This window comes from Propithecus coquereli, unplaced genomic scaffold, assembly GCF_000956105.1.
Source record: "Propithecus coquereli isolate 6110/MARCELLA unplaced genomic scaffold, Pcoq_1.0 Scaffold78, whole genome shotgun sequence".
NCBI classification, from domain to species: domain Eukaryota; kingdom Metazoa; phylum Chordata; class Mammalia; order Primates; family Indriidae; genus Propithecus; species Propithecus coquereli.
This window is the reverse complement of record NW_012153951.1, coordinates 5,133,541-5,148,786: the sequence shown is the minus strand read 5'-3', so window position 1 is coordinate 5,148,786 and position 15,246 is coordinate 5,133,541. Positions and strand designations below refer to the sequence as shown.

General features: G+C 37.7%; 1 protein-coding gene across 1 annotated transcript in view; it reads left to right on the top strand.

Moving 5' to 3' along the window:
- Window positions 1-15,246, top strand: part of PTPRO (protein tyrosine phosphatase, receptor type, O) — a 271,543-nt gene that overhangs the window by 165,141 nt on the left and 91,156 nt on the right. The window contains 6 exon segments of the mRNA XM_012662778.1: window positions 1,154-1,641; window positions 3,421-3,582; window positions 6,389-6,585; window positions 13,166-13,286; window positions 13,787-13,980; window positions 14,950-15,061. Of these exon segments, the coding sequence (XP_012518232.1) occupies window positions 1,154-1,641; window positions 3,421-3,582; window positions 6,389-6,585; window positions 13,166-13,286; window positions 13,787-13,980; window positions 14,950-15,061 (1,274 nt within the window).

The window sequence follows — 15,246 nt, the reverse complement described above, 5'->3', positions numbered from 1 at the left end:
AAATCTTGTGGTGCTTAATTTTAGTAGCATCACTAATATGAAGCACTATTATAGGATGGATGGATGGATGGACAAATGGATGGGTGGAAGCATGGATGGATAAAGTAAATATTTTTTCCTAAATACCCATCACCAATATGAACAACACTGTGTGTGCCTAACATCCCTGACTCAGTGGGAAGGCTGGAGATGTCATGCATATGAGCGCTGGGAATGGGTTATGATAGATCACTCCCGAGCCCCTTACAATTTGAAATTCAAAGATATCATAATTCTCATTAATTAGGCCAAGACCAGGAAACTTTCAGCTAAATAACTAATTTGTCTCGTGTCAATGTCTAAAATTCTATTTGTATTTTTCATTATTCAAGTAAAGATACGTTAATTGCACACCCTCTACCTGAAAGTTCTAAGTACTGAGAGAGATGAAGACAAAGACTGGTGCGACGGAGTCCTTGTTCTCAAAAACTGGTACAGCCACTATACAAATGGCAGTAATACAAGGCAGAATAAGATAAATGGGATAAAAGAGGTACAAAGCCATTTAACAGCACAAAAGAGTGAGAGATAAATTTTTATTAGAAGTTCATGGAAGACGTGATATTAAAGATACTTTTTGAAGGATAGATAGAAACTGTTGCAGGCAGAGACCATGCAGTATGTCTTCATATTTTACCTCTAAAAAAGTATGCATAGCTCATAAACTCATTTTGTGCTCATATGTGTCATTTTACAGAAGTGAGGTATGAAACCGTATTTCCAATATGTGTGTTAACATCTCTAAAGGCAAGTCATGTATGCAACTCTCCTAGGTGCAACTGTGTCACATGGAATATTTTTATCTTGATAGCTATATTATAGATAGGGGTTTTGTAATAAATATTCAGGGACAGAGGTACATTTTTTAAAAAGTAAGATTGGGATAAACTGATGAATATTTACATGCTCTGCGTTAGAAGTGATTAAATTACCACTTCAAAACGCATTATATCATGAGTGTGACTGGTGATGTGCTAACATGTACACAACATTCACAAAATATTAAAAGTATGTATACATAAAGCCACAATTGTCCTTGATATAAATACGTGTATATATTGGAAGTAAAATTAAACTCTATTTTGTAAATCTGCTTATGTATTTGACTCAATAGATTCAGTATTTACTACAATTACTTGAAAATGAAAATTCTCTTTCTTACAGCCCCTTATCCACCTCAAAATATTTCTGTTCGTATTGTAAACTTGAACAAAAACAATTGGGAAGAACAGAGTGGCAGTTTTCCAGAAGAATCATTCATGAGATCCCAAGATACAATCGGAAAAGACAAGGTCTTCCATTTTACAGAAGAAACTTCTGAAATTCCTTCTGGCAACATTTCTTCTGGTTGGGCTGAGTTTAACAGCAGTGATTACGGAACTACATCTCAGCCATATTGGTGGGACAGTGCGTCTGCAACTCCTGAAAGTGAAGATGAATTTGTCAGTGTACTTCCCACGGAATATAACAATACACTCAGTGGGATGGAGAAGTCAACATCAGCCTCTTTCTCCTTTCTCCCTGTGCAAATGATCTTGAGCTGGTTACCACCAAAACCACCCACTGCCTTTGATGGGTTCCATATTCGTATTGAAAGAGAAGGTAAAGCAGTAGGAAATCAGAGGAAATAAGAAATGGTACAAAAGAAAGGAAATGGAAATGTTTTTAAATTTGAGTTTAGAAAGAAAGACTGATGGTAGATAGTTAATATCAAAATAATAACGGTAAAGAAATGGAAGAACTTAATTAAGTATCCAACAAGGAATGAGAACAGAAAACCAAAATGAATAGGTTGGATCCAAATCTGAAGTTTTGGGTGATTCACAAGATCCGTCTATACACATTTCACTGCCCAATATTTCACATACCTCAGGACACTGAGGAAAACCTTATATTTGGAAATATTTTGAATTAAAGATCTAAGCATCGCAGAATATCCTAGAGAAATTTTCTTTTTTCTTATATGAAAATTTGTGAAACATGCAGTAAAAAATCTTTCTGGCAAAATGAGTACTCCCCCAAGAGCATAAGGCCCAAGTCCTGCTTACCAATTACTCTTATTCCCTTGAGGATGTACCCCTCTGGAACCAGCACCCAAATTTTTCCAAAGAAGAGCCGATAGCAAAATAGAAAATACACAGCAACTAGTATTTCCACTCTAGTTACTATACTATATCTTGTATTCACTTATGCAGCCTTTGAGATTCATACTTTATATTTTAGTCCACTAATTTATGAAAGCAGAGCCATGGCATTCAGCAAATTTGGGTCATGAAGTATATCTCAGTTGTTGCTTGGTAGATTTTTATGGTTATTTGTTGTTTGTTTTGTTTTTACAGTAATATATTTCATTTTATATTTTCCAATCTAGTAGTTTGGGTGGCAAAGGTTCTTAAGTTGTGAAAATTTGAAGTCATTAATAACAGCCTTATGTTCAGGGTGGGACATTAGAATCATGTAGTCTTATATGTAACATATTGTTTTCTCCTATTTTATTTGATAGAATGAGATATAAAATCTGTGGATTCTTCTATGCTAGATGAGAGAGCATTTAATCATACCTAAATATTACATGAAATTGAAATCCTTTGTCACTACCAATTATTTGAGTCAAAAGTCATTTGCCTGGAATTGCTTATATTAAAAAAAAAAGTTCCCTTCATCTGTCTTTTATTTTTCTGTTCCTCAATATAATCTATGGGAAATAGGATCTTGTAACTCAGAATTTTTTTACAGCCTGTTTCCATGAAGGTTCTATCATGCTTTTATCTGACGACAGAGTGTTCTTTTGAGGGCTATGATAGTCACCATCTGATGACGTGACTTTAAATGAAGTAATAAGCAGCAGGAGATGAACTGTGAAGCAATGTCAAGTAATTCTTACTTGTAAAAGTTCTGGAAGCAAAGAGACGAAGGAAAAATATTACAAGTGTCATAAAATTTATCCGGAAGAATTATTTCTAGCTGGAAATAATTCAGTATATTTTAAAGCATTCCTGGGTATTTAATGCTACCACAAAGACTTTATATTTGGTGCTGGTTATTTCTTAATCCCTTCTATCCAGTTGAGAGAGCCAATGATTGTTATGTTCTCTTAACATTCTCCTTCTATTTTTTGCACATAATTTTTTTGGTTAAGAGTACATAAGGATATGCAGTATACACTCATCCCTAATTTTATATATTTGGACACCATGCTTTAGTTTTGTTATTTAAAAGTATTATGAAAAAAATTGAACTCTTCTTCATCTTTCTTTTATAGCTTAGAGGTATAGGAAAGAATATAAAAAATACCTATTTTTTAAATTAATTGACTTGTCTATACCCAGGGCCCTTCCAGGTATCCATTGATGTATCTTCTCTTTTTTATATACGATTTAGAGAACTTTACTGAGTATTTGACAGTGGATGAAGAAGCACATGAATTTGTTGCAGAGCTGAAGGAGCCCGGGAAATACAAGTTATCTGTGACAACCTTTAGTTCTTCAGGAGCTTGTGAAACTCGAAAAAGTCAGTCAGCAAAATCACTCAGCTTTTATATCAGTAAGTAGCAAAAAGATTATTTTGCACTTACAGGGGCTCTAGAACAATCGGAAACTGGTGAGATTAATGATGCTCAGATATCAATTATTCACGGACCTTAGGGATCCTGGGAATTCTTCAAGGTCAGGAGAGGCCCCAATCCATGAGCTTTTGATAGCAGAGGAAATATATGTATGTTTAATAGTAGCAAACCTACCCAGGGATTTAACTTCAATATTTTTTTTTTATAATTGTGATGATTGTACATTTATTAAACTGACCTTCTGCACTCGCCATAACAAACTCTCCAAGGATATGGACACGCAGTTTGCGCCATAATGAAACATTAGATAGGATTGTGTGAAAAATCTCATTAGAATATCGAGCTTTTGGAGGTCAAAAGAAAGACAAAGATTCAAATGTAGTTATAGCCAGGCAGTCTCCATAAAATTGGCAGGAGAAGCCAAAGCTAGAGCTTCCTAAAAGCCCAATGTCAAGTCTTAGGGCAGCTTCTACTGATCGCATAGGGCAAAAGCAGAGTGGAAGCTAGCCTCTAAAGGCTGCACATGTTGCATTTCTCTACAACACATTCAGCTAACCTATGTGTCCTGGAAGTTTAGAGGCCAAAAATCAGTTACCAACTTTTCAGGAGTTAAATGTGCCTCTGATCAGCAGAAAGAAAAACCAGAAGGCAAGGAATAAAAATTAGTCTCAGAAAAGGATAACCACCTTTCCATTGCCTTCTCCAAAGGCAAAATACTATATTTCATTAAATAATTCTCAAAAAGGTGAGTGGGAGGGGAAGGATAAGGGCAGAGGGAGGAGATCAGTTTATGTAGCAATTTAAAAAGGTTGAAAATGTCTCATCTGACATTTTTACTTAAAAAAAACAAAAATGTCACTGCTGGCAAAAGGCCTAACATATCCATCAGACGTGCAGAAAGTGTATTCATAATTGCCTTGCGTGTGTTTCAAGTGTGGGAGATCTTGGACACGAGCTTACTTGAGAATGAGACCAAAATCGAGTATTCAGTTCTTCCCATGAGGCTATCCCCATTTTTCATGTAAAAAAATGCCAAGTCTCAGAAAATTCAGTGATTTTCCCAAGTGTCAGAACGAAGATTAGAACCTAGGAATATTTGATAACAAAATCTATTTCTCTACAGCCTGCAATGACCCCTTACGTTGAGTTGATTATCAGGTCAGTACTAATGTACAACTATTAAATAAGTGAATTTGTTCGCTTCCTCCCACTTCCTTTCTGTGTGCCCCCGCTATACCAGTACCCTTCAAAACAGTAACTACACTTTTCAGTTGTATATTTCTCTATTCTATATTGTCTTATTGATCCCAACAACAACCTTGTGAATAGATTAATAAGAAGGCATCATGATATGTCGTCAGAAAGCACTGACTCGGGGGCAGATCTGGGCTGTGTCATTAGCTCTGTGACATTAGGCAGGTCATTCACATCTCTGGCTTCAGTTTCCCCATCGGTAAAATAAGGCACTGGATCTCTAAAGTTCTTTTCAATTTGAACTTCCCATGATTTTTCCATTTGACAGATGCAAACACTGAGATTCAGAGAAATTAAATCATTTTCCCAAGGTTGCATCACTAATAATGAGCAAAACTTAGTCTTGGCCCAATTTTCATATCTCCAAACTTTTCACTATTTCACAGTGCTTCAAAAGTCTTATGCAGGATTAGGAGCATGGATTTTGGAATCAGACTTCCTGTGTATGAATCTCAGCTCTACTTACCCTATTTCTCCCTCAGTTTCCTCCTCTGATAAATGAGATTTAATGGTGGTACTTATAGGCTTGTTATAAAAATGAAAGGATTAAAATATGTAAGCACGTATAAACTTAAAACAGAGCCTAGTATATAGTAGGTGCTATGTCTTTTTGCTATCATTATCATTTTATTATTATTATTATTTCCCTTGCACTATTTACACTGAGCCGAAGTCTGCCCTGCCCAGCAAAGCCACTTGCTCCTTTCCCTCTCCCAGGTTTCAGCCTAGGAATACAGCCGGTTCGATTAAGGAACAGAGAAATGCGTCGTAAGCAAATAAAAGGAAGTTGCACATTTGCATTTCAGCAGGGAATTTCTGCAGATAATCATCGCCTTAACATTTCTTGAGTCCTTCCTACATGTCAGGCATTTGCTAAAAACCACTTTAGAAACTCAAAAGAACAAAGCTAATGGTGGGCACTTCTGTGGGGTTATTTTGTGGTAAGGAACCTATCCTCTCCCTCAAATTATCACCCAGGTTTCAGCCAGCTTCTTTAACTGATGCAGCCTGCTGCCTGTTTCTTCTCTAATACAGTCCCAGCCTGCCTCTTTGCTCCTGCTGCCGCCAAATTTAAATTTTTTTATAGAATAGTAGTAGAGGTTAATTTGAATTTTAGAGTAATTATTTCTGGGGACTAATGACCCTACTAGCAAAGGAATTATACACATTGGTGAATGCCACACTGCCACACCCACTCTTTTTTCAAAAAGAAGTAAATTCTCTCTGAAGAATTTACCAGAATACTCTCAAATAGATGTGCATGATGACTGAAGTGGAGCTCCCGGCTTCCAGCAGAACCATTTTTGTTGTCGCTGTTGCTGAGGCTGCTGTCGTTTAGATCGGGTGAGGTCATGGAGTTGGGATTGCAGCTAGGCAGAAGATCTAAAGAGTTGCCAGTCAGACTGCCAATCTTACTTTGGACCTCTTTGCAAGGGCAAAAGGAAAACAGCATGATTTTTAAAACTAGGATCTTTTCTGTCAACCAGCTCAGTGTGCAACGTCCCTTGTGTTCTCATTTGCAATGCTCAGGTCCTTCAGGAGAGTGGATTGAAGAGTTGACTGAGAAGCCCCAGCATGTGAGTGTCCATGTTTTGAGCTCGACCACTGCCTTGATGTCCTGGACGTCTTCCCAAGAGAACTACAACAGCACCATTGTGTCTGTGGTGTCACTGACCTGCCAGAAACAAAAGGAGAGCCAGAGGCTTGAAAAGCAGTACTGCACTCAGGTAAAGGAAAGGAAACACGGACGGAAACACCTGTCCTACTAAAACGCAGCCTCGCAGGGCAATGCAAGGAGGCAGTTGCAGGAAGCAGGGCTGAGGTCTGTCCGGGTGGGCGTGTTGTAAGCCATGTTACCAAGGGCCACGAGAGGAGCCAGGAACGAGAGGGAATGGCTCTTCAGTTCCCCTGTCATTTTCCTTTCCCTTCATAGGAGGGCCCTGTTCCTTTTACTTTCACCCCTTATTCAAGAGAATCTGCTGAGCACCCGTCATGTGCCAGGTACTAGGATAGATGTTGGAAATCTAGGTAATTTTTAAACACCCTGCTCTTGCAGAGTTTATAATCTAGTGAGAACAATGAATACATGAACATAGAATTACTACACCACACAGAACAAGGCTTAGGCTAAAAACAAATGAAGAGAGGCCAGATGAGTTCACAGGAAGAACCAGCAGAGCATGAGAAACATGGTCGGGTGCGTTGAGAGAGTGGGGTTAGGACAAGGGGATTTGGAAATTGGTCAGAAAAACATCCCAGGGGTGGAGACAACCAACAGAGGGTTTGAGGGATTTTCGTTTGTTTGTTTTACTTTTTCCATTCTTTTAATTTTTATTTTGACTATAAAAGTAACATATGCTCAGTGAAAAAACAATGCAAAAATTAAAGGTATATAAAGTAACAAAACGCCTCCCTTACCAATCATAACTGAGAAGAGGCAGAGACAGTGTGCAAACTGGCGATCCTCTGAGTGGCTGACAGAGTGAATGCACACACCCAGTGCCCACCCCCAGTGAAACTGCAACGTGAGCTGAGAGTCCACCTGGCTCTCAGATTCCCTAAGAACCTGGGGCCCAGTCCTATTTTCCCAAAATCCGGTTTTATTTTAATTTTTTATGAGGTTAAATTTGGCGGGTTTTGGTGTCTTAGAAACACATTTTCTTCCCTAAAGGCAAAAAAAATTAAATTATCGATTCATGGAGAGTACATTGGAAACGTAATACTCAGAAAACATGTTTGCTATGTGAAAGCTATTTGAGATTTTCTATTCCTCCCAGGAAAATTAGGCATTTAATGAAATTCAAACAATGAGAAATTTTAAGTTGGCAAGATGAATTCAGGAATTGTAGCCTTTGGAGCACTACAAAGCCATAGAATGCTGAGATAAGCCCTTACTTGAGAATGAGGCTACCCGTTGACTTGAATTAAATTAAGGAATAAATATGCTAAACTGATTAACCAGTAATCACAGCTCATTGTGCAGCTTATTAGCGTCCTTCTCTGAGCATACCCAAGATGACTGACACTTTACAGTGATAGAAAAAGGTATTTCCCTACAGACCATGACTTAGAATTCAACTGCTGCAAAGTGCATTTTCTTCCTTGCTCTACCTAATATACAAATTACACGTCTTTCACATAAGAAGCCCACGGCTAAAGGTACAGATAGATAGGGCCAAGGGAACCCCAGAGAAACCTTAAAACTGAGTTTCCAGCCATGACAGGATCGAAGGTCAGATACGCGTCATTATATCCCCTCCCTTGCTAATGGCCATCAGGCTTTTTTCCTAAGGGCTAAACAGAAACCAATGTTGATTTCCAGACCAGCGCTCTTTTCTGATAGGAGACCACCAACCATGGAGTGGTTTTAACCTGTCTACCAAGCATGCGCAGAGGGTTTTCTCATCTGCTTCCCCTTTTGACACCAGAGGCAGCCATTTTCTGAGCATGGAGCTCCATGGCACAGGCAGGTGTTTATCATGACTCCTCTATAGCTTGTTAGATATTTATATTTGACCATCCCGCTCAGTATAAATTCTTTTCCTATTGTCCCTGACTCAAAGCACGTGTTCCTGGCTTCTGGCCAGGGCACTGCTTTCTAGCCTGTTGGAATGGGCCACCCATAGGCTACGGTCCTTTGTGAGAAATAAAGCTCTTCTTTCCAAATTAGGAACATCATCATTTTCTTCAGTTAACACAGCCTAGAGTCATGTGGCCATTAATCAGAGGAATCTACAAGATGTCGTCAGCAGGATGGGTTTAACTTGGGCTTTGGGCTTATTTCCTAAAGCAACCATTATGCAGAACAAAAAATAAGAATATTTTTTTTAATTCTATATTCAATGGTACTATGTTTATGTTAAATAAAAGATTCAAAATGTGGCTCTTGTTGGAGAAAAAGCTATTCAATGATACTTATTAAAGCATGGTAAGGAAGACTTTATTCAGGATCATCACAATAGGCACAGGGATCACTGCAGTGAGGTCTCGAAGTGGTGGAGGGAGATTGGGCTCAACTGCGAATACAGCACTGGCCAATGGGAATTCATAGCCAAGAAGCAGCGGCAGGGGGCGGGGGGTGATTAGTGGATGAGAAACTACTGAGAGGAAATATCAGGGATCAGGGGGTTTCTGGCAAGACCAACCTAACAGGATTCTTGCTGAAGACAGGCCAGGGTGATCAGATGTCACCTGGGGGTGGTGGGGGACACGGGGCTTGATCAGATATCAAGGGTGATCAGATATTTAGGATGGAGATTCTTGTTAAACTGACCTAGCAAGATTCTTTGCAAACACTGGATTTTACAAGGAAGTGCCCGGAAGTGCCTTAGGAGAAGGTTCAGAAGCCCAACTAAAGTTTGGTCAAGCAAAGGATTTTCATCATTCTAAAATAAGAGTGATTCTGAAACCAAACACATATTAATACTAATCATAATATTTCACTATTTTATAGTCTCACTCTCTCTACTTTGTCTCTACCACTGACTGTACCATAGGATCATTGCTTTGTATATGTGATCATCTGTGACATTTGCTGCTAGAGCCCCTACTCTGCCCTGCAGCTCTGTTGACTCGTGTGTGTGCAAGGTGGGTCCTGTGTGGGGTGCTAGAGATAAGGAGAAAGTAGATCTGAACCATTAATGAAGTTTAGAGCCTGGCCTTCCATGTAGGTACGCTGTACATGTTAATTTGAATTTGTACTCATCATATGTATGTAATGATGACATATACTGCATATCTCTGTGTTATTTCATGCATGACTTTGTATGCAAATGTTCTGAGGAAAGAGTTTTGTGATGTATTCCTTCTAAAAACCATTTCAGTGCTATTTATTAATCAACAAATGTTGAACATAAAGTCATTGCTCAATCTGTGTTACACAAAGAACTCAGTTAATTCTTCACAGTAAATGTGCTCTCACTATTCTCTTCAAAGACTCGCATACAATCATACATTTCAGAATTAGGAAGCACCATATAATATATGTATTTATATTTATTTTTGTTTGGTCCATGAATGCTTCTGACACTTACAGGAATATATCATAATTAACAAAATAGGACAAAAAGACAAATCAGTCTTTTAGCTTTACAAATGAAGACATGATAAAGTTAAGAGGCCAAATATTTAAGGAACTTACCCAAAGCCACACAACTGATTAGGATCAGAGCAGAGACCAGAACCCCAGTGACCTGACTTCCCAGCCAGTGCTGTTTCTGTCTGATTGCATGTGCTGCTGTAGGGAAGGGTCCCCTCTACTGTCCATCTTGATGGAGTCCAGAGCACAGTTTCCAGAGCCAAATAGACTTGGGTTTCAGACCTGATTTTAACAGTTACCAGCTAGAAGAACCTGAGCAACCTTCTTCATCTCTGTAAGTCTCGGTGTCTTCATCTGTAACCTAAAAAGAAACATATCCTTATAGGGTTGGAATAAAGATAAAAGGACTCAGTGCTTAAAGCAGTGTCTGGAGAATAGTAATAGTAAACATGCGAAAGAAGAGTGTTACCATTTATTATCATACAGACCTAACTGGATGCTTTTTGAATCAAGGGAGGGAAATGGAGATGTTCTGGAGTTCCTCCATAGAAAAACCTGAGCAACTGTAATAATGTACAAAAAAGAGCCAAATGGAAAGAGAATCACGTAAAGTGGAAATAAGACCATTTCAGACTCAAAGAAACTTTCACTATCATCTAGTTCGACCCCATTATTTAAGAGTCTATTGTATATTTCTTCCAGCGATGCTCTCTAGTACATCTTTCCTCTTACTTCTTTAGCTGAGAAGGAATAGACTTGGTGCCTAATTGGAAAGACATGAGCTCAACTGAGTTCTTAGTAATGAAGGACTAAGCCAGTAAGGAAAATAGTAGAATGCTAAGACGGGTGGAAATTGAGGGAGGAAGTATGGAATGATCTTGTAGAAAATAAAACACATATTATTTATTAAGCAGAATGCAGGAGCATTTTTTCTTCCCATTTTCAACACACCCCCATGGGGGCCTAGGATAAACAAAAAGGCCTGGAGGGATGGAAGTGTAAGTATAGGTTCACAGCTCAGCAAATATTCCTAAATTGGGGGGTGGAAATTGGTCCTTATAATTTGTTACCAAGGCAAGTAATTTTCAATACCATTGCCCTCTTGTCATGTTTTTAAATAATGTGATGTATGTGCACATAGCAGCTTCTTATTTCAAAAAGTATAATTTCCTAGGATGAATTTGTTATAATGACATATTTAAGTTGCTATGATTCCAGGTAGTCATTTGAATAATTAGAATCAACTATTGCCTAAAATATTATCAAACTAAAGGAACTTTAATATCACTTTGAAACACTCTATACTTTTTATATCCTGTGTTATTCTAATAATTCTAAACAGGCAAAATGAGTGATCAGTGAGCTAAGTCAGCACTGGCAGGTATGGTAGAATGTCTACAATGTGTTGTTAATTTTAAAAGAAAAGTTTGGGGCAATGTTGATAATATAACACATATGTGCTTCAACAGCATATTGTTTATGTATATGTGTTAGTGGAAGGTCTAGAAGAACGCCTACCAAAATGTCGAGATTTGTGGGAGGAGAACAGAAAGACTTCCAATTTGCTCATTTATTCTTTTATTGGGTGAACAATCTTTACAATGAGTATATATTAGTCTTATCACCTAAAAGGTATTTTTAAGAAATAAAACAGTACTGCATATGTACATAACATACAAGTTCTTATTCATAATTTGACTCTTTAGGAAATTCCCTCAGATGAAGACAACTAGTTGACTAACTTTGTCTACATGGCTTCCAGGAGGATTAAAAATCTAAAACATGGGCAAGAAATCCTGATGTGAAAGAGTGTAAATAGAAAGAAAGGGTAGAAATGCTAACTTATAAATTTAATTTAACCTTATTTTGGTCAAGCCAATGGAGAATAAATTTTGGCATGCTACTCCTTCCACTTAGGGGTAGAGCAATTTGTGCCAATTCAAATTGTAAGATTTCTACTGTATATAATCAGTTTATGATATTGGAAAGTTTTAAAATTCATAAATTCATATCATACCACCAGTCCTACGTTTATCCTTCACATTTTCATGAGACCCTCGAAAAAAACTTACAGCATAGGTAAGCTGTCAACAATATTGTTCTCCATTGATTTGTGTTCCTTCCTGAAGCAATTCTACAATTGTATGTACCCCAGGGGCCAAAAAGTTGATAAGAGTCATGAGTTAATATTTACTGATACTCTGGCTTAAGCATTCTCACAACTCTATGAGGTATATAATATTACTACCTATACCTTAATAATTAAGAAAACAAGGTAAGAATTTTAAATAAGTTATAAATATTTAATACATCTCCATGCTTATAAAGAGTAGAGTCAGGATTTGATTTCAGGGAATCTGAATAGAGAACCTATGTTCTTTCCACTAAGCAAGACTGCCTTAACTGTTAAAGACACTAGAGTTTGAAGCAGCACACTTCTTAACCTATTGGTTGAATCATCAATCCTTTTGAGTGCCAACATTCAACTTTAAGAAATGCATTTTATTCATCTGTATGTTCTCACTATTTTTCTCTATGTGGTGTTTGTTACATAACCAAATGTTGAATTTAAAAAAAAAAAGGAAGAGCTTATCTAAATGAAAAATGTTCTCTACCATAATTTTATGGAGTTACAACAGTCTTGCAAACTCCTTACCGCTATATTTCAATGCTTAGCTCGGTGACCCCTCCCCCCATAGTGTAGATTAGCGGTCATAACACTATGCTTCTAGTCCCAACACTACATCTAAATATGTGACCTTGGCCATCCTCTGGCTTTTCTTTTTCTATCTATTAAATGAGAGATTTAGACTAGATAATCCCTGAGGTTGTTTTCATTTATATAATTAGATATTATATGCTTCTAAGTGATGAGAGACCAAAGAGATTTCTGCACTGATCTTTGTATATAATCAGCTGACACTACAATTTAGGATGTCAGACTATCCTCGTGGTGTTGCTGATTTGATTATGGTTAGGAGGCTGATGTGTCTCTAGTGTGCACAGTTGCAATTGACATTGATGGTATAAAGCAGTTAACAGAGCTTAGAATAGCCACAGCATTTGAATGTTCTGGGTTCCCTTCAGTGTTCACATAAACTATAAATCATCCTGATTTTGAAATCTGACCTTCCTCAGCATGAGTAAAGACTTCTGGATTTCAAAGTCATCTGTGATTCCAGAAACAGTCCCTGAATACTATTTCAGCCTCTGTGTCACATTATAAAAGCCCAGCTCTAAATAAATCTTATTGCATGTTTGGTTTAAAGGTGAACTCAAGCAAACCTATTATTGAAAATCTGGTTCCTGGTGCCCAGTATCAGGTTGTGATGTACCTAAGGAAAGGCCCTTTGATTGGACCACCTTCAGATCCTGTGACATTTGCCATTGGTAAGTTGCTTGCCACAAGAATAATGACTTCTTTATGAGAGTACTGGTTGGAGAGATGTGGTGTGCAAGCTCAAATCATTATCATCATACATGGAAAGCCCATACTAGTCCACCCAATATTCCACCTTTAGAATAAGAAACAACTAGAATTATATACTTGGGAGACATCCTTAGCATTTGTGACTTGGGGGAAAAAAATCAAAGACAAACATATTTACTTAGTTTTCAAAGGTTGTATCAGCAGAGGGAAGCTGGGCACAGTGGCGCATACCTGTAGTCCCAGCTACTTGGGAGGCTGAGGTGGGAGGATTGCTTGAGCCTGGGAGTTCAAATCCAGCCTGGGCAACATAGTGAGATTTTGTCTTTAAAAAAAGGAAAAAAAAAAATTTGTATCAGAAGAGTGAAACCCCTGGTTTTTAAGTAGACGTTTGAGGCTGTTGCTAAGATATTAATGGTTCCTTTTGGCTTTCTTTGTGTCATCCCACCCCTCTTCTTTTTAGTTCCCACTGGAATAAAGGATTTAATGCTCTATCCCTTGGGACCTACAGCAGTGGTTCTGAGCTGGACCAGACCTTACTTAGGAGTGTTTAGAAAATACGTGGTTGAAATGTTTTATTTCAACCCCTCAACAATGACATCAGAGTGGACAACCTACTATGAAATAGCAGCGACTGTCTCCTTAACTGCATCTGTGGTAATCTCCCCTTAACCAGCTGCCACACTTTCCTATGGGAATAGACCTGCCTTTATGTACCAAATGTGTCAGAAAAATTATGTGTAAATCAGATCATTTTGTAAATACACATAGGTATTGCTACTTTCAAGGTTTTTTTAGCTGGTTTTTGATTTTAGGTTTTGGGGTTCTGTTTTTGTTTTTGACAGAGGAAATTGTGTGATGTTACCTTTCACCTCTGAATGAATTTATTTGCTAATCACCATTTTTTCCTAATGAATTTGCTTAAAGTAGAATAGAGTGCTTATTGTTTCTGTTCTTGAGGAGGAAAACACAAGAGATTTCCTTAGGCGTTCAGTAGTTGATTGACATTGCCTAATTCTAATGATGACTCTTCTTGGCACTACAAGTTAAATACCCCTAATGACAGGTTATTAGAGGATGATTTTCAAGAGAACATGTAACAATTGCTTTTTCTGAGATTGGAATAACTTTTAGAAGCATAGGTCCTTATGGGTTATGCATGAAATACACAATTGCTCTCTACCCCATTGACAACCCCGAAGGACTCCTGTTCATGGATTTCTGGTCTACATTGGAAAAACAGAGTTGTGAGAGGCCACTTGTCTTAAAAATAGGGGACTATGTCTGTACAGTCACTTACAAATAAGTACTGTCTCATTTGTGCAATATTACATAGGAAATTGTGAAATGAAACCAAAATTGGAAATATTTGGCTCTGTATCTTTGAATCACATTTTTAAAACTATATTTTTAAATTAAATATTTTTTTTACTTCATTTTATTTAGGCATCATCTCATTCCAAAAAGAATTTTTTATTATGGAAAATCTGGGAAATACAAAAAGGCACAAAAAAGAAAAAGAAAAATTATTTAGTTCTTTTCATGACCTTCTGAAAGTAACTCTATCCCCAAAAATGTTATTTTCCCCCTTAGTCTTTTGTCTCCTTGCTTGTTTTTCTCACGCAGAGAATAGCTAATCTGTTGCCAGCATGGTACTACAACTTCCGGGTTACCATGGTGACATGGGGAGATCCAGAATTGAGCTGTTGTGACAGCTCAACCATCAGCTTCATAACAGGTGAGCAGTGTGTGGGAAACGGTTCCATGAGGAGAGAACATTTTTTTGAAGAGGTACAGAGGGGCCAAAACTCCAGAAAATGCCAAGCATTCACCCAATACTGATGGAGCATCAATTTCATGGAAGATAATATGCTTGATTTTGATCATTCATTATTTGTTTAGTGGATAATCTTTAAAAATTAA